This window comes from Balaenoptera borealis, assembly GCF_965194805.1.
Source record: "Balaenoptera borealis genome assembly, chromosome: 9".
In the NCBI taxonomy this organism is placed as follows: domain Eukaryota; kingdom Metazoa; phylum Chordata; class Mammalia; order Artiodactyla; family Balaenopteridae; genus Balaenoptera; species Balaenoptera borealis.
Genome location: NC_138873.1, coordinates 37,395,899 through 37,415,710, shown reverse-complemented (window position 1 = coordinate 37,415,710; position 19,812 = coordinate 37,395,899). Strand labels below are relative to the sequence as shown.

General features: G+C 38.3%; 1 protein-coding gene across 8 annotated transcripts in view; it reads left to right on the top strand.

Annotated features, from left to right (window-relative positions):
• NKAIN2 (sodium/potassium transporting ATPase interacting 2) overlaps positions 1-13,023 on the top strand; it is a gene marked incomplete at its 3' end in the record, with an annotated part of 1,018,208 nt that extends 1,005,185 nt beyond the window's left edge. For all 8 annotated transcript variants that reach the window (XM_082406283.1, XM_082406281.1, XM_082406282.1 and 5 more), the window contains one exon: positions 1,311-13,023. Coding sequence is in view for 1 of the 8 variants with exons in the window: in XM_082406279.1 (XP_082262405.1) it covers positions 1,311-1,320 (10 nt within the window). The remainder of the gene's footprint in view (positions 1-1,310) is intronic.
• Between the last annotated feature and the right edge of the window lie 6,789 nt (positions 13,024-19,812).

The window sequence follows — 19,812 nt, the reverse complement described above, 5'->3', positions numbered from 1 at the left end:
TACAGGTGAGGAAACTAGATGAAAGAAAAGAAAACCAAAGGTCACACAACTTGTTACTTACACAGCCCCAATTATCAACCGGTTTTCCTGACCGCTTAGTTTTTTCCAAATTCTTATGTGGACTGCTGAGTTTGCTCTGACATTTCATTCCCTGATTTTATATTTACTTATCTTTACTTCCTCACACTAACTTAGCTGCCATAGTTCCATACATGCCTGCACCCTCCCCTTTTCCTGCGTTCCCTTTATTCCCTTTTGATTTCACATTATATGTGGTGTTGAATGAAGCGCTTTTTCAACTGTGTAGCCCTCAAATACAATCACTGGAGAGTCACTGCCTATTAAAATCCCATGAAAAACCAAAACGGATTCAAGCATAAACTTCATCCCCTGCTGAGAGGCAGAGACCTGAGCATCTCCTGTATCTTTGTCCTGTGGGGTGGACCTTCTCCTGTCAACCTGCCATAAATAAGTCTCATAAAATAAGAGTAATTTAACATCATGGGCCAGTTCAAGCCCCCCAATGATATTATATAGCAACTGGAAATAAAAGCCGTTCCTTAGAAGGAAAACAGATGCTTAAAAGCAATGTGCAGTTTTAGCTGTGGGGTTTCCATTATACCCAGGAAATCTTCTGTGGCTCAGAGCCTGGACAAGGCTTTGAAAACACTGTCCTAACTGACCTCCATTCACAGCTGTGTTTCAGTTCCTGTAGTCAATGAATAGACAGTCCTCTTTTTTTAAAGTTAAGTTGGGTGAATGTTCTTGGCCTGTAATTCTTCAGATTATCTATAATCCATCTAAAAGGGAAGAGTTTTCATTAATTTTTCTCTTACAGTTTGGAGAACTCTTTGAAACAAATAATGGCTATGAAGTTGCTGTGGAAAAACATTCCCACGCCCGCAGGTTGATTTTCTAACAAAGTAGCTGCTTTGACTACCACTGACCTATGTGCCGAAGCAGGTCGAGATCTGTTTGGGCTCCCTGCAGTATAAATGTGAGAATACTCCATGCTATATCAGACCACATTTGAAAACATTGCATTCTTTTTGACAGCCTAATTGTACAGCAATACATATTCATTTGCCCCCAGAAAATGGATTTTAAATTACCATAAATGGCCTCTATCCAAAAGGTTGCACCGAGGAAAAAGAGGAGAGGAAAACTGTCTATTTAAAGCACAATTTGGGCTTTGGATCTCTTTTTTTTTTTTTTCTTTTTTTTTTGGTTTACTCTTGTGCTTGGAGAGGTGAGAAAAGGTGCTGAGCTCTCACCCTTGATTAAAAACATCTTTTTTCTCTCTCTCTCAGGTCGAAATAATACAAATGGCTTCAGTATATCAGCTCCTGGACCGTTCAAAGAACTTGTTTCGCAGTGGCCTCCTGCATTTTTTGAAGAGCAAGAAGCAACTAAGTTTAAATATATATACATACTAACAAAACATAAAGCCTCCATGTACACTGGGACCACACACACACACACACAGACACAGGCACACACACACAGACATGCGCGCACACAACCAATTCTACTTGGCCTCCTCTTCCTAACTGAGACAGACAGATATGCAGGACGCGCCCATCATGGATTTCCTGGAAGCAGGCTGCTTTCTCCCAGGCCTCTGGAAAGTTCATAAGGAGACGTGCTGGCGCCCTCTGCTGGCCGTCACTAACTGCTCTGCAGCCCAGCCAGTCGGCCTCTGCCAGCTGCGAAGTCATCCAGGGCACATTAGCTTGAGAGCCCTGTCTTCTGCACTCCATATGTCTTGATAGCACCACGGCTATGTAGGCAATGTAATTGCAAAAAACAAACAAACGAAACATGCCATGACGACCCTGTAACTGAAGTCTGAAATGGCAGGTTGTTTGCCCTAAAGGCTGTACCGTACATACTTGCCTTAACCCACCTAAGTTGTGCGCCTGAGAATCTCAGTGCAGACACCCCCAAGTCACTTCCTTTAGGCTAACACACTGCTATTAATTCCAAATGAGTTCAAGTCTGTGTGTGTCATGTCAAGAAACAAGACTGCATAGCTCAGCAACTGCAGTGTGTCTGTGTACAAAAACTGCCAGCTGTCAGCAAAGTGCTTTTACCATTGAGCCTCCATGGTGGCCAAAAAAAGACAAGTAATAATAACAAAGTAATAATCGTCATCTTTATAATTCTTCAATAAGGTCTTCTGAGGGGGTTGGGTGGGACAAAGTGGAACGTATCAATCTACTAAACTCATTAATCTACTGGAAGCAGAGAACAGAAATGGCTTAACTCACTGATTTTATTTATTGCACTCTAGGTGCTTTTATAAGTATCTACAAATGTCTTTTACTAACACAGAAACAGCTGTGGATTTCTATCAACAGAGGCCAACTGAATATGTATTAGCTATGTTTACTCTTTTATATCTAATTCAAATGGAAGCCCCTACGTAGGTGAACTTTTTTTCCTAACTTCAGCGTACGAGATTATTTTTTGGGTGGGTGGGGGGAGCAATAGTTACCTTGGTGAAATATTTGAGATCTCTTTGTGGTATTTGGGGGATCTGTTGTGTGTTAGAGTGTATTTTAATCCTCCTGTATTATTGTGGCAGAAAAACTGTGCTGTTGACGTAGTTGGCAACAAGATGCCTTTGGAAACTTAATAGTAGGTCAATGTATTTATGGAATATTCTGAATTCCTAGGAAATTTTGTTCTATATATTCAAACATTATTTGGTTTTCATTAGTGAAAAACATAATTAGCTCAGGCTTGTCAGGAACTCAGAGGAGTCATTTTTTTTGGATCCACCTGAGACACTAAAATCAATTTTTTTCTTTTTAGAACTAATACACCACCCTTAAATGCAGTGAAATTCAGACTTGAAAAGTTATAAATTGGCATGGAGCAACTTCTTCTCCTTGTTTCTAAGAAGTTTCAGTTATTGGGTTAACCTACTTTGAACGTTAGCCCATCCAAATCGACATAAACCAGTCCCATTACTGTGTCTGCATGGATGTCTGTGATCTACACATATACGCATTTGAAAATAACAAAGGAACAAAGGTTACTATTAGAATATAAACTACAGAAAAAAGTTCCAGCACTTATGCTTGAATTTTCTCAGTGGTTTGTATACGTTTGTCCATATATACATGCATAAAATTATACAATCACAAACATGTCAGTGAAACCTCATATGATGATTTTATAGTGACATGCATGTTTAATGTATGAGAAAAATACTTACCAATGTATCCTTTGATTCTTAAAATATAAATACTATACATGCCAGAAATTATTCTGATGTGAGTATTAATGTGACTATTAAAAATGAGGTTTCACCATACATTCATGCTGTGATGAGATTCCACCTTATAAGACATGTATATGGATAGAGATTTAAATGCACAGAGACTAAACCCTCATATTCCTGCTTTAAGTTGCAGCCAAGTTACCATCTAATCACTACTATCATCACCACCAAAATTTTTGAAAACAGTTGTTGACTACTAAAAAGGAATCAGTGGGCAGGGAGCACAGTAGTGTGATTCTATCTGGAAAAACATCTAAGTTGTACAGCTGTATCCTCCTCAAAATCCGGTGAAGAATGCTATTTTTCTAGGCTGAGCTTTTGTTATAAACCTAATATTCAGAAGGCAAGAGTTACAATCCTGTGTCTTTTTTTTTTTTTTTTGCATTTGTTAATTCTGAATGTATTTTTAACAGAGTGATTTTTTTGACTTACTAGTGTAATTTGCATTTTAAAAATAAATGGAAAAACAATCAAGTTTCTGAGCCATCCCTAAAAGCCCTTGTTCCTTCTCAAAGTGTATTCGATTATGTCATTAACAGGGACACCCTATTCCATTGACATGGAGGCAATGCTGATGTTCTATACCATACAGGGATGTGTCAGCAGTAAAAAGGAATGCCAGGCCTTGGCACCATTTTAGCTCAGTCATAGGTAACACATACTTTCATTATCTCTAAGGGTTCTTTTACGAGACTGCCTGGAATAGACTTGCTGTCATGTGGAGAACTTTTTTCCCTCCTCTATCTGGAATTTAGAGTTAGCATCCGGCTAATAGCTGGATTATATGGCACTATATTAAATAAAACTTTGGTTAACATAGGTAGGGTTTTTCATTTTTTTGTATGTCAAATTATTTAACATAAAATAATTTAAAATACTCACTTATTGCCCCTTTGATGACATAGACTTTGATGACAATTATAGTGAGCATTTTGAAATAGGATAGGCAAGTTGAAAAGACTAACCCCCGGCACTTGTGATAGTATAGCCACAATGTCAGCTGAGGTTTACCATATGTACTCAAGGGATAGAGGGCTTGGTCTGCTCCAGGCTGCTGGGGTTATGTCCTTCCTCTCACAGCACACAGACGCACACCAGCCCCCAGAAGCCGAAATGCCAAAACTGACTGAAAATAAGGGAGGCTTTGAGGAAGCATTACAAGAAGCTGAATATCAACTTGTAGTATTTCACTTCTAGGCCACATGGTGAGAGCCTTGTACATGATCAAGCTTGTTTTCACTTATGTTCCCTGTGTGAAAAGTATGCTGATGCAGGTTCATTGAAGGAGTGAGGAATGTCTGTCAGGATGCTGCTTCCCACTGTGAGGGCAAGTGCACACAAGACCTCAGTTGCATAAAAAGAGACAAAAGTTAATAGGTCAAACCTAAGAAAAGATCATGTATTTACACGCGATCTAAAGAAAAGATTCCTTAGTCTGGAGTTCTCCACTAAATAAGATGTGCATTTGGTAAATAACAGGTGGTACCAAGATCTTCATCTGGTAGCTACTAAAAAACATAATCTCTGAAACAGTGAAGCAAATATCCAACATTCCACTGTACTATAACAAGTGGACAATTTGAACTCAGAAATAAACATTTTAAATAGATCACATTGTAGAACAAACTTGAGATATAAACTCATTCATTATAGAAACAGTAAACTAAGGCCAACAGAGCTTAAGAGATTATACAAGATTGCCATTTATCCTGAAAATGCAAATACCTCACCATTCTACAACAAATTCTACTATGTGTACTCTGGTTAGAATAGAATAAACTACACCCCAGACAACTGGGATTTGTCAAGTGGCTCTGGACTGTGTAAATCACAATGAACGCTGATAAGGAAGACTCTAAGACAGTGTAAGACCAGAAAATGCTTCTGAATTATTGTGTATTAAGTTCCGTATAGTTTCGATGTTAAATATGCATTTTTATGTTTGTCTACTGGGGAAAATGCACAACCTAAAAGTTGAGAATTATGTTTTATCTGTCAGACAAAACTGAGGACTTGAGCCCGGAAGACAGCCTCTCGGTCACTCCCCTGAGGGACTGCTCCGAAGAGGGAATGCAGGAGCCGGGACATACAGGAGTTTTTTGCAACAAAAACCAAGTAGTCAGAACATCAAAAGATTACTATTAATTAAAGAAAACCAGACATCTCAAGTTAATGAATTTAGCACTTTTCTGTGTATGGGAAGATGCAAGAGTCTCGGCTCACTGAAATCCTTCCTTTGATATGCACCTCAGGTCTCTAGGGCCAGTGTCCTGCTTCTCTCCATCCTGAATCCCCTCAGTGTGCACAGTCAGGGGCGGCTGCAGTGCCTGCTGGCTTGATGGCTGCAACATCCTTTGTTTACTGAAGTGGCAGGCAACACTTTTCACCCACATGTTAGAGTTCTCTTAAATATCAATAACATGTACCCATATGTTAACATGTATATATGATATGTTCTTATATATTAGTCAACCAAGTATGTTCAGTTTCAGGGTTAGAAGTCCTTCTACTTCTTTCATAATACATTTATGAATAGCTAATATTAGAGAGATTAAGATTACTCAAGCTGTTCCATCTTGAATACTTCCTATGATTTTCAAGAAAAATCTTCCTTCAGACATTTTATCAGTCTTGGGTAAAATTATGGCAATCAACGCTTATACTCAGGAAGCTTTGATATTAAAATCCTTACATTATAAAAAATGAAGCCCAAATTATTCTCCTCACATGTGAATCTTTGCTTAGGATCCATGTTCAGTCCTCTTTTCACTGTATTACATCTACCTTCCACCCACTCCCAAGAAAGGAAAGAACGAAATCTGTGATTGATATATTATGTCCAATTTAAAACATGCTAGTGTCTTAAAACAATCATTTTTAATAGGTATGAGAGCAAAATCTCCACGACATGTATATACTCTATTTCTTTTAATTCAACAAAAGCTCGAACTAGAGAATACACTCAAGGGTCTCATTAACCACTGAAATCTGCAGAAGTATCACAAGCTATGGCTGCCAGTGACCACAAAGAAAATGAAGGTGAGTTCCTCCTAAAAGGGATAAAGATAGATATTTTTATATTCCCCAGAATTATAAAGAAGATCATTTTTCAAAAATTCTTAAACATTATAGAGTTTAGAAGCAAATGAGCTTAAAATTTTGATGGGTATTAAAAGCTGATTTCTGTAAGATAAATTCAAAGAGGACAAATCCTTGTATAAGCCACATGTTGATGTTCCGACATTTTAAACCATTATTAAAATCAATGTAAGCTGTTTCTATAATGAGAGCACAGAACTGTGGTACCCTAATAATAAAACAGGTATACTTTTTAACCTCTCATTGTACCCTCATATGAATTTAAGTGGTAACAGCAATGGAATAAAACAACTCCCAGAAAAGATTGCAAATTGATGCTGTCACCCCAAGGATGATGGATTGATTCAATTAATCAGCAAGTCTTTTCTAAGAGTCCTTCAGGGAGTTATTTACCAGAGGCATACCCTGTTTGTTCCCCTTCCGCGCGCCTGTCATTTTTCTTCATTATTCTTCTAGTTTTACTCATTATATCCTTTGGGGATATGTTGATCTCCACGTGCAGAGAGGTTTTTGCACACAGCTGTCTAGACATCAATCTTTCCAGCCTCACAGTGGAAGCCACCAGAACACCTGAACTTCTTGTCACTGTTATGTCAGGCTGACCAAGACTCTTAGGATGAAGTCAAACAAATGGACACTGAGTTACGACTGGTAGGTCAGTGGGGAAGTATCAAATTGAGTGAAAACTATGAAAAACCCTCCAATGGTAAGGATATAACAACCTTGTGCTCCACGCACCATGGAACTAGCCTTCCCATCTCCAAAAGCAGGTAGGTAGGCAAAAGCCAAAGGGCTGAGAGGCTGAGGCCGAGGCTAATAATTCATGGAAAAACAGAGCATATTCAGTGAATGTGTTGTTTTGAGTGCTAAAAGGCAAATATTCTTAAACATGAAACATTTCTATTTCTAATGGGCAAAAGCATCTGTCAGTTCAAGTTGTAAAGAATAAGAACTCAAGGAGAAGATGTCTGGAGGGGAGCATCGGTGCTAAACCTTGCTATCAGGGTGGACTACACAGTTTGCGGGGCCCCTTTTTCAAGGAGTAAGAAGAAAGTGCTGCTAAAAAAGATTTTCCCTTAAAATATTTTATTACTTACAAAACATAATGAGGGTAATAGTAACATAAATAACCATATAAAATATAAATTATAAAACATAATATTTTGGTGTTCTAATTTTAAATACAATAGCCTATTAAGTGGGATATTTTGATTGATCATAAGATTTGACTCACTTTTCTACGATTAAGTCATCAAAATCTATGCTTTTAGCCAATTCATTTGCAATCAGTATAAATATGACATCAATCATCTCGGCAAATGCATCAATGGTTTTTTATAATTTTTAATTTTGAGAAGAATCTTTCTGCTGATACACCTATTACTGGAGCTGTGAAGAATATTTTATAAAAAGTGACAATATTGGGTATATTTCTGATAAATTATTTTGAAATATAAATTTTCATCATTTGAACTAATGGTTCACAGAACAATTTTTCTAAAAAGATTTAACTCTTCATAAAAATCAGTTTCGTGTAATCTGAATTTTAAAAATTATACAGTGGCACTTTAGTATTTCCTCTGATATTTCCTATAACTTGAAGTTGTTTAAGAAGCTGAAAATGGCTTCATGGTTTCTACATCATTGAAAACACCTACTTATGTGTTCTGCTGCTGTCATTTTCAATAACAAGAAAAATAATTTTAAAATTGTCTTCCTAGTTAGTAATTTGTTCATTTGAAGTTCACAGGAAAAGAGCTGTCTACTGCTAGCTACAGACTAATTTCTATGTGTTAACTGGATATTTGTTTACAATGTTGCAGCAGTTTTCACAACCAGAGACTCTAAACTCTTTGAATAATTCTAACAACTCTGATATGCTTTGTTGCAATATCCATGTGTATGCTTTTATCTTGTAATAATTTGACAAAGTTTACTGCCTGAGCACTAGCAGTCCCTGTCCCAGCACTAAAGCATAGTTAATATTTGTTCAGGAGCTGCAGGGACCGGTTCTCTTGGTGAATTAACGGGCAAGCCGGCCTCCCACAGTTCCCAGGGCTGCCTGGGCCCTCTGCTTTCCCCAGGGGTACAGCAGTCACTTCCTCTGCTGCTTTCACTGTCACCACTGCCAATCTGGTCCCAGGTCCTTTCCCGGTCACCCACTCAGCCCAGTGGCTCCTTGGATTGCCCTGGGGCTGGCCAGACCAATTGCTCTGCATGCTGTGCCCAGGGGACTGAGTCAGAGCCATCAGGCACTGCTGTTAGATCACAAACACTGGCAGGGCTGTCCCCCCAGGGTATCTCCTCTGCTCACCACATGCTCAAAAATAGTATATTAAGAATTTCCTGAAGAGGACAGTAGAGCATTAAACCAAGCAGCAGACTCCTCTGAGCATGGGGATCATATGTGATACACACCGCATGCCCAAAAAGCTAGCCCTGCTTGCTAGATAAGCCAAGAGTAAAAATTCCTCTGCCTCCACCCACACTTCAAAGTTATCCCCATTTTGTTAATGGAATAGACATAATTAGGATATATTTCATTTATTATTAAAAATATTCCTGGGATTTTGAGTAAAAAAATAACTATGTCTCAAAAAAGAATTTAAAAAATAGATTGGATACGTTGGCTACCAAGGCTGGTGAGTATTTTCAGAACTTCCAATGAATTGGATCAAATACTGGTTATATGTATGATTAGTCAGGTTTTTATTACACTTTTATTAAAGAAAGATTTTGTATGGATAACTGAAATCCATTGCAGTGCATGGGCGCTAACATTTCACGGCTGTACTTCAATCTAGTAACAACTTCGAGAATAAATTTCAAGAATAACAACAAGGGTTGTTTCTCAATCCCGCCCACTAAAATTCTAAAATAAGAATTATTGAGGTTAGTGATAGTATATATCCAATCCTTTTTTTTTTTTTTTTTTCCTGGCATCAAAGCAGCCAAGAAAGCCTAGGTTTACAAGAATAGGAAGGAGCAAGGCTACAACTGAGTTCACATGGTTCCCAGCATCAAGGAATAGAAGCCAGCTGGGTGGCTGGGTGGACCTGGGTCTACATCTTTTCTCCACCAGTAACTAGTTATGTTGCTGTGAGAAAGACCCAACTGACAACACATTTCCTAAGATGGGGATGATGTGTCCCGTGGGAGAGAATAGGACAAGTATGGATGCATGTCACCATGAAACACTGGAACTGGGATCAGGGTCATTTCCTCTTGGTGACATGAATGCTGACAAGAGAACTGTTGCGACTGATAAGGGGTGTTGAATCCTTGCCAGGTTAAGGAAAAAGGTGATTGGGTTCAATTAAGTTTGTTTCACGACACGCTGAGTCTTTGAAGAGTGACATTTAAACTTGCACGAAAACCCAAGTTCTGCAGCTCATAACTTGCTGACGGCCTGGTACCCACATAGCACTTCGATGACAGGAGGCAGCATGCCCTGTGCTTCGTAAGTTATGGAAACATGGTCCTAAGGGGCTTCTAGTGGTCAGCTATGCCAATAATAACCTCTTGCTACTTCTCGGCTCTCTCGTTCCACGAATATTCAGTCTGATCTAATTATTAAAGGGATCTAATAAAGAACAGACTTGTGGATGCCAAGGGAGGTGGGGAAGGGATGGTTTGGGAGTTTGGGACCATCAGGTGCAAACTATTAAACAGAAAATAGATAAACAACAAGGTCCCACTGTATAGCACAGGGAACCGCACTCAGTATCCTGTGATAAACCATAATGGAAGAGAATAAGAAGAATATATATCCGTAGAACCAAATCACCCTGCTATACAGCAGAAACCAAACAGCCACCTGTGCCTGCAGCCCCGCACCTGCCCCGCCACCATCAGCCTCCTACCTGGTTAGGTTTTTGGGGCTGAGGAGGGGTAGCTGGGGCCTTCAGGGGCCGAGCCCATGAACATGGCTAAGCAGGGTGGAGGGAAGAAGCTTGGACACAGTCCTCCGAAGCTCAGCAGCTTACTGTGAACAAGAAAACCACTCTTGGGAGATCCTCCCAGCCTTGGGGACAGCTGGGAGGGATCCTTCTAGGAGAGGAGCCAAGGGTTCAAGTTGGGTGAGTAACTTGGCCCTGCTGCCTGGGACTGTCTCACTTTTAGCACTGAAAGTTCTGCATCCGGGAAGACCCCTCAGTCCTGGGCAAACCAGAGGCTGGTCACCCAAGCAGAGGAAGATGTGGCCACTTTCTCCCCACCCCACCCTGCTGCTCTGCCTAGGATTTAGAGCAAAACTCCACAATGCAGGGGTGCCTAGTCTGGCCTCGCACAACTAGCAGGGGTTGGACTAGGAGCTGTAAGGAAACATTCTGCTTCGATTAAACGCTTTTGAGTTGTTCTAAACCACTTAGATTTACAAACTACCTTAGACATCTCTCAACTCTGCCTGTTTAAGGACAGGAAGCCTTTCCTGTTACAATTCAAACTGTTTTAATGTTTGGTAGAAAAGGCTAGTAGTTTTGTGAGATTTACTGAATGTGTATTTCTGTGTATTAGTTGTGAACAAACTCACCAATTGTGTCCAGGAGATTTTTTAAAGAAGTTTGATTATCCCCTATTTGAGGTGTTAAGTGTCAGGTGTTTAGTGTTAGGGTTTGGTCTACATGAAAGATGATAGGAGTTTCCAAAGGTGAAGATCCTACAAACAGAATGTAAATGGTTAGAGTTAGGAATTTGGAATTTTAACTATGTGATGGTTGTAGGTTTCTTTATTTCATTTGTCCTCGGGACTGGGAAATCCAGTGAGTTCAATGAATTAAACGGTTTTTGTTTCATTGCCAGCTTTGATGTTAAAGCAAAGCACCTTGAAACGATTTCACTTGCATAGTTTAATGTGTTGATGATTTTAGCAAACACATTTTAAACTTTATATATGTGTATATATAAAGATGCTTATTATATTATCTATGTGTAGTTTAAATAAAAATATTTCAGTATAGTGTAAGGTGTTTGAATACCTTTCGTCTATATTCTAGGGGCCTTTAGTTAACTTTGAAGTAACTTAAATGAGATTCTATATCTAGAGAAGACTACCAAGCACCTTAAATACCTTCCTCTACTTCTAAGGAACATCAGAAATAATTTCTCTTTGGCACAATGAGCAATGGCCAAGCCACGTGGCTGCCTTGAAAACTGCACAGATGCCACCACCCTTGGGTGGACAGGGTCTAGGGACCGAGCAGCCCATCAACCCAGCACCTTCCCCTGTACCCTGTACTGTGAGCAACTTGTGGGGCTGGGTTCTCCCTCCTCAGCCGCCCTGCCTCCATGGATGTCTCAAATACCTGAAGAGATGAAAGGTTTGACCAGTTCTGCCTGGTGGGTATCAGTGCATTTGCCCCAGAGTGAAATTTTTACCCTATTTTTGGAATGCTTGGGGACAAAGTGTAGGGAACTCTCTGAACTTAGAGTATGTGACTACTTGGTGCTTGATTGCTAATGAACGTTTATATGTTTATCAGAATGGGCTCTAAGCCTCATCTTGGTTGTGATACACTCTGGTTATAGGGTTGTGGAGAGGGGATATACCTTCCACCTGCCTCTACTGCCCAACAGACTGATTATCAACCACAAAAACAACAAATAGCTGACAGCTGTGGAATTGTCAAATTGCACTAAGTCATTTGGCAATAGCATTTTTAAAGTCCTACCCACTCATCACTCCCCGTACACACACACTTGGGTGACTTGGCTTTACCCATTTGCAAAGGAGACATTTTCTGCAAATGGTTCTTTATGCCTTGTTCTTGAGGTGACTTAATGCCTGTGTCCACAGCATGAACAAACAGGGTCAGATTAGGGTATCTCCGTTCTGTAAACACATATTCCACGCATGTGTTGAGCACCTCTTATGTCCTGGGAAAGAATATCACTACTGTGAACACCAGTAAATACAATAAACACAGGTCTCTGTGTTCGTGGAACTTGAGTTTTAGTGGGAGGAGGTAGATAATAAGCAATGATGTAGTTCTTACTGGTCAGGTGGAGACAATGCTGCAGAAATCAACATGCCAAGTAGCTTGGTGGGAGGGGGGAGGGGGAGTGCAATTTAAAATCAGGTGAAAAGGTAGAATTAAGCAAAGGCTGAAGGAGGTAAAGGACTGAGTCCTGTACCTGTTTAGGGGAGACTCGTTTAATTGCGGGATCTATTTGTGCAAAGGCCCTCAGGTTGGACTGTGCCTGGTTTGTTCCAGAAACAACCCTGCAGCCAGAGTTTCTCAACAATGCGGAAGGGATTCGGGAATGAGGCAAGGGAGGCAACTGCCAGGGCACCTGGCCCCCTGAAAGCTTTGTCAGGACTTTGGCTTTTCCTGTATGGAAAAGCCCTACATGGTTTGGAGGAACAAACTGACTTATATTCTTAAAGTATGTACATACTGTAACAGTGGTTATCAACACATGTGCAGACCCTGGATCAGCAGAATCAGCTGAAGCTGGGAGTTTATTAGGAGCGCACATTCACAGCCCCGCCCCAGACCTAGCGAATCAGGAAGAGCAGCAAACTGTGTTTCCTTTGTTTCTTTTTCTTTAAATAGTTGATTTACAATGTTGTGTCAGTTACAGGTGTACAGCAAGGTGATTCAGCTATATATACATATATATACATATATATATACATATATATATATATATGTATATATATATATATGTATATATATATATTCTTTTCCAGATTCTTCTCCCATACAGGTCACCAAAGAACACTGGGTAGAGTTCCCTGTGCTATATAGTAAGTCCCTGCCAACCATCCACTCCACACATAGTAGGGTGCATTGCTAATCCCAAACTCTCATTCATCCGTCCCCCTCACCTTTCCCCTTCGGCAAACACGAGTTTGTTTTCTGAGTCTGTTTCTGTTTTGTAAATAAGTTCATTTGTATCATTTTTTTAGATTCCACATGTAAGTGATATCATATGATATTTGTCTGTCTTTGACTTACTTCACTTAGTATGATAATCTCTAGGTCCATCCATGTTGCTGCAAATGACATTATTTCATTCATTCTTATGGCTGAATAATATTCCATTGTATTTATGTACCACATCTTTATCCACTCATCTGTCGATGGACATTTAGGTTGCTTCCATGTCTTGGCTATTGGAAATAGTGTTGCGATGAACCTTGGGGTGCATGTATCTTTTCAAACTATGGTTTTCTCTGGATATATACCTAGGAATGGAAATGCTGGATCATATGGTAACTCTATTTTTAGTTTTTTAAGGAATCTCCGTACTGTTTTCCACAGTGGCTGTACCAATTTATTCCCACTGACAGTGTAGGAGGGTTCCCTTTTCTCCACACCCTCTCTAGCATCTATGGTTAATAGACTTTTTGGTGATGGCCATTCTAACCTGTATGAGGTGATACCTCATTGTAGTTTTGATTTGCATTTCTCTAATACGTAGAGATGCTGAGCATCTTTTCACATGCTTTTTGGCCATCTGTATGTCTTCTTTGCAGAAATGTCTACTTAGGTCTTCCAACCATTTTTTGATTGGGTTGTTTTTTAATATTGAGCTGCATGAGCTGCTGGTATATTTTGGAAATTAATCCCTTGTCGGTCACATCATTTGCAAATATTTTCTCCCATCCTGTGGGTTGTCTTTTTGTTTTGTTTATGGTTTCCTTTGCCATGCAAAAGCTTTTAAGTTTAATTAGGTCCCATTTGTTTCTTTTTGTTTTTATTTTCATTACTCTAGGAGACGAGTCACAAAAGATATTGCTTCTATTTATGTCAAGGAGTGTTCTTCCTATGTTTTCCTCTAAAAGTTTTTTATACTATCTGGTCTTGCACTTAGGTCTTTAATCCATTTTGAGTTTATTTTTGTGTATGGTGTTAGAGAATGTTCTAATTTCACCCTTTTATATACAGCTGTCCAGTTTTCCCAGCACCACTTATTGAAGGGACTGTCTTTTCTCCATTGTATATTCTTGCCTCCTTTGTTGTAGATTAATTGGCCATAGGTGCATGGGTTTATTTCTGGGCTTTCTACCCTGTTCCATTAATCTATATTTCTGTTTTTGTGCCAATATCATACTGTTTTGATTACAGTAGCTTTATATTATAGTCTGAAGCCAGGAAACCTGATTCCTGCAGCTCCGTTTTTCTTTCTCAAGATTGCTTTGGCTATTCAAGGTCTTTTGTGTTTCCATACTTAAGATTTTTTGTTCTAGATCTGCAAAAATTGCCATTGGTAATTCAATAGGGATTGCATTGAATCCCAAGAATGCCTTGGGTAGTATAGACACTTTGACATTATTGATTCTTTCAATCTAAGAACATGGTGTATCTTTCCATTTGTTTGTGTCACCTTTGATTTCTTTCATCAGTGTCTTACAGTTTTCAGAGTACAGGTCTTTTACCTCCTTAGGTAGGTTTACTCTTTTTGATGCGATGGTAAATGGGATTGTTTCCTTAATTTCTCTTTCTGACCTTTTGTTGTTAGTGTAGAGAAATGCAACAGATTCCTGTGTATTAACTGTGTATCCCACAACTTTACCGAATTCATTGATGAACTCTAGTAGTTTTCTGGTAGTTTCTTTAGAATTTTCTATGTATCGTATCATGTCATCTGCAAACAGTAACAGTTTTACTTCTTTTCCAATTTGGATTCCTTTTCTTCTTCTCTTCTGATTGCTGTGGCTAGGACTTCCAAAACTATGTTGAATAAAAGTGGTGAGAGTGGACATCCTTGTCTTGTTCCTGATCTTAGAGGAAAGAAAGGCTTTCAGCTTTTCACCATTGAGAACAATGTTGGCTGTGGGTTTGTCATATATGGCCTTTATTATGTTGAGGTATGTTCCCTCTACGCCCACTTTCTGGAGAGTTTTTATCATAAATGGGAGTTGAATTTTGTCAAAAGTTCTTTCTGTATCTATTGAGATGATCATATGGTTTTTATTCTTCAATATGTTAATGTGGTGTATCACACTGTTTGATTTGTGGATACTGAAAAACTTGCATCCCTTGTAAATATCCCATTTGATCATGGTACATGATCCTTTTAATGTATTTCTGGATTCGGTTTGCTATTATTTTGTTGAAGATTTTTGTGTCTATGTCCTGTAATTTTCTTTTATTGTGATATCTTTGTCTGGTTTTGGTATCAGGGTGTTGGTGGCCTCACAGAATGAGTTTGGGAGTGTTCCTCCCTCTACTATATTTTGGAAGAGTTTGACAAGGATAGGTGTTAGTTCTCTAAATGTTTGATAGAATTCGCCTGTGAAGTCATCTGGTCCTGGACTTTTGTTTGTTGGGGGTTTTTTTAATTACAGTTTCAATTTCAGTACTTGTGACTGGTCTATTCATATTTTCTGTTTCTTCCTGGTTCAGTCTTGGGAGATTGTACCTTTCTAAGAATTTGTCCATTTCTTCCAGGTTGTCCATTTTATTGGCACACAGTTGCTTGTAGTAGTCTCTTACGATCATTTGTATTTCTGTGATGACTGTTGTAACTTCTCCTTTTCATTTCTAATTTTATTGATTTGAGCCCTCTCCCTTTTTTTTCTTTGATGAGTCTGGCTACAGGTTTATCAATTTTGTTTATCTTTTCAAAGAACCAGCTTTTAGTTTTATTGATCTTTGCCATTGTTTTCTTCATCTCTATTTCATTTATTTCTGCTCTGATCTTTATGATTTCTTTCCTTCTACTAACTTTGGGTTTTGTTTGTTCTTCTTTCTCTAGTTGCTTTAGGTGTAAGGTTAAGTTGTTTATTTGAGATTTTTCATGTTTCCTAAAGTAAGATTGTATTGCTATAAACTTCCCTCTTAGAACTGCTTTGCTGCATCCCATGGGTTTTGGATCATAGTGTTTTCATTTTCAGTTGTCTCTAGGTATTTTTTTATTTCCTCTTTGATTTCTTCAGTGATCCATTGGTTGTTTAGTAGCATATTGTTTAGCCTCCACATGTGTATGTTTTTTACAGTTTTTTTCTTGTAGTTAATTTCTAATCTCATAATGTTATTATTGGAAAAGATGCTTGATATGATTTCAATTTTCTTAAATTTACCAAGGCTTGCTTTGTGGCCCAGCATGTGATCTATCCTGGAGAATGTTCCGCATGCACTTGAAAAGAATGTATATTCTGCTGCTTTTGGATGGAATACTCTATAAATACCAATTAAGTTCATCTGATCTAATGTGTCATTTAAGGCCTGTGTTTCCTTATTGATTTTCTTTCTGGATGATCTGTCCATTGATGTAAGTGGGGTGTTAAAGTTCCCCACAATTACTGTGTTACTGTCGATTTCTCTTTTTATGGCTGTTAGCATTTGCCTTATATATTGAGGTGCTCCTATGTTGGGTGCATACGTATTTACAATTGTTATATCTTCTTCTTGGACTGATCCCTTGATCATTATGTAGTGTCCGTCTTTGTCTCTTGTAATAGTCTTTATTTTAAAGTACATTTTGTCTGATATGAGTATTGCTACTCCAGCTTTCTTTTGATTTCCATTTGCATGGAATACCTTTTTTCACTTTCAGTCTGTATGTTTCCTTAGATCTGAACTGGGTCTGTTGTAGACAGCATATATATGGGTCTTGTTTTTGTATCCATTCAGCCAATATGTGTCTTTTGGTTGGAGCGTTTAATCCGTTTACATTTAAGGTAATTATAGATATGTATGTTCTTATTGCCATTTTGTGAACTGTTTTGGATTTGTTTTTGTAGGGCTTTTTCCTTCCCTTCTTCTTTTGCTCTCTTCTCTTGTGATTTGAGGACTATCTTTAGTGTTGTGTTTGTACTCCTTTTTCTTTTTTGGTTGTGTATCTACTGTAGATTTTTAGTTTGCAGTTACCATGAGGTTTTTATATAACAATCTACATATATATATATACAAGATTGTTTTAAGTTTCTGGTCTCTTAATTTCAAATGCATTTCCAATTTCCTGCACTTGTACTCTCTTATTCTCATAATTGCTGATTTTGATATCATATTTGTTTATGGATGATTTCCTGCCTTTACTGTATGTAGCTTTCCCATTCATAATTTTCTTGTTTCTAGTTGTGGCCTTTCCTTTTCACCTAGAGGAGTTCCTTTAGCATTTGTTGTGAATGCTGAATTTGGTGTGCTGAATTCTCTTAGCTTTTGCCTGTCTGTAAAGCTTCTGATTTTTCCATCATATCTGAATGAGAGTCTTGCTGGGTAGAGTATTCTTGGTTGTAGGTTTTCCCTTTCATCACTTTAAATATATCATGCCACTCCCTTCTGGCCTGCAGAATCTCTGCTGAAAAATCAGCTGATAAGCTTAGGGGGATTCCCTTCTACGTTATTTGTTGCTTTTCTGTTACCGCTTTTAATATTTTCTCTTTGTGTTTAATTTTTGTCAATTTGATTAATATGAGAGTCAGCATGTTCCTCCTTGGGTTTATCCTGTATGGGACTCTGCACTTCCTGGACTTGGGTGACTGTTTCCTTTCCCATGTTAGGGAAGACTTCAGATATTATCTCTTCAAATATTTTCTTCAAATATCCAATAAATTTAAAATAAGATGGATTTCTTGCTAAAATGATTTTAGAAATGGAAAATATTCCTAATTATAATGCATCATGAATCAAGACACAGTGTCAAACGAGTAAATTGAAATAATATATTTTATGTAATTGACTGAGAGATACTATATTTTCTTCCTTCATAGGTCTCTATGTGGGCATATATCCAAAGCATTAGAATAGCAAAGTTACCTCTCTTACTCTTTTTTCTATTATAAACAGTCTGCAATGTAAGATAATATTAAGGATATGATAAGTTCCACACAATATTCTGTATTGCCACAGCATCTAAGTGACAAATCCAAATTTCAAACACAGATTCTGTCCACAGAGCCCACAGTTCTAACTTCTAATAAAAGTCTCCAGAGAGCAGATGTAATTAGCCTGCTATGTTTTTCTGTAACATCAAAGAAGATCTGTCTCTCTGATTATAGTTGATTCTTACTCATTCACTCACAGAATTTGTAGTTCTGACCCTATTCAGGGAATTCACTTCTTTCCACCCACCCCTCCTCCCCAAACACATTTCACTGAGACAAGAAAAAAAAATGGGATTTCTTAATAATGAAGGCCATCAGGCAGAGGGTGGACTTCAGCAGAAAACTCTGGAATTAGCCTTCCCTAAGGGTCTCCATGGCTTAAAAGGGGACCTATCATGACCACAGGACCTCTCTCATCAACATTCTTTCACTGTCTGTATAGGGAGGCAAAAAAAAGCACAGTGAGGAAAAAAAAAGCACAGTGAATCTTGGTAAATATGGTCAATTCTGAAGGAAAACAAGACATTTGTAATATATTGTTTATAAATTCCCTTCTTCATAAGTCCCACTTGGGTTGTGCTTGACATTTAAAATTGAAACTAACAGAAGTGCTGAGCTAGAGAAAATGGGATGTAGATGGACAGTGAACCAGGACTTGTTAAGTACCTGTTGCCAGTGTTAATCATTCTTACAGGCAGGATTTACTATGACTACAAAAAGTCACATCTTCCTAAAGGATTATTTACATTGGAAGGCTAGGAAAAAACTGAAACAGTTCCCTACAGTTTTCCACCATCCATGCCAAGCATAACAGTATTCCTTCATTCTTATTCTCATCAAATAGCTATTGGCAATTTATCCTTCTGAAACAGTGTACATTTACAATTAAAAGCCAAGCAAGTTCCTTAAAAAACTTACCTACTGATTTATCTTTTCTTATATTTTGTTTATAAAAGTCAACAGCATTTTATCTGTATTATCGATTGTTAGTGAATGATCACAAATTTTCTTCAGCCTTGCTTTGGTTGACAATTTCTGTTTGTATTAAAGGAGATGGAAACACATACAACAACTGATATGACCCTCAAATTTTAATTCTAGATATAAATCACTGTATTAGTTTCCTATTGCTGCTATAACAAATTACCACAACTTAGTGATTTAAAACAACATAAACTTATTAAGTTATTAAGATATGATTCTGGAGATCAGAAGTCCAAAATGGGTTTCACTGGGCTCAAATCAAGGTGTCAGCAGGATTTTGTTCCTTCTGGAGGTTCAAGAGAAGAATCTGTTTCTTTGCCTTTTCCAGCTTCTGGAGACTTCCTGCTTTCCTTGGCTATAGGTCCTTTCTTCTGTCTTCAAAGTCAGAAGTATAGCATCCTCAAATCTCTCTGACTCTGTGACCTCTGATGTCATCTTCACCTCTTCCCCTCTGACACTGACCCTCCTGCCTCCCTCTTACAAAGATCCCTGTGATTATGATATTCCAGAATAATTTTCCCATCTCAAAATCCTTAATCATATCTGCAAAAGGGACTACAAAAATCCCTTTGTTATGTATGGTAACACGTACATAGGTTTCAGGGGTTAAAGCATGGCCATCTTTGGAGGGTCATTATTATACCAACCATAATCGCCAAGTCTC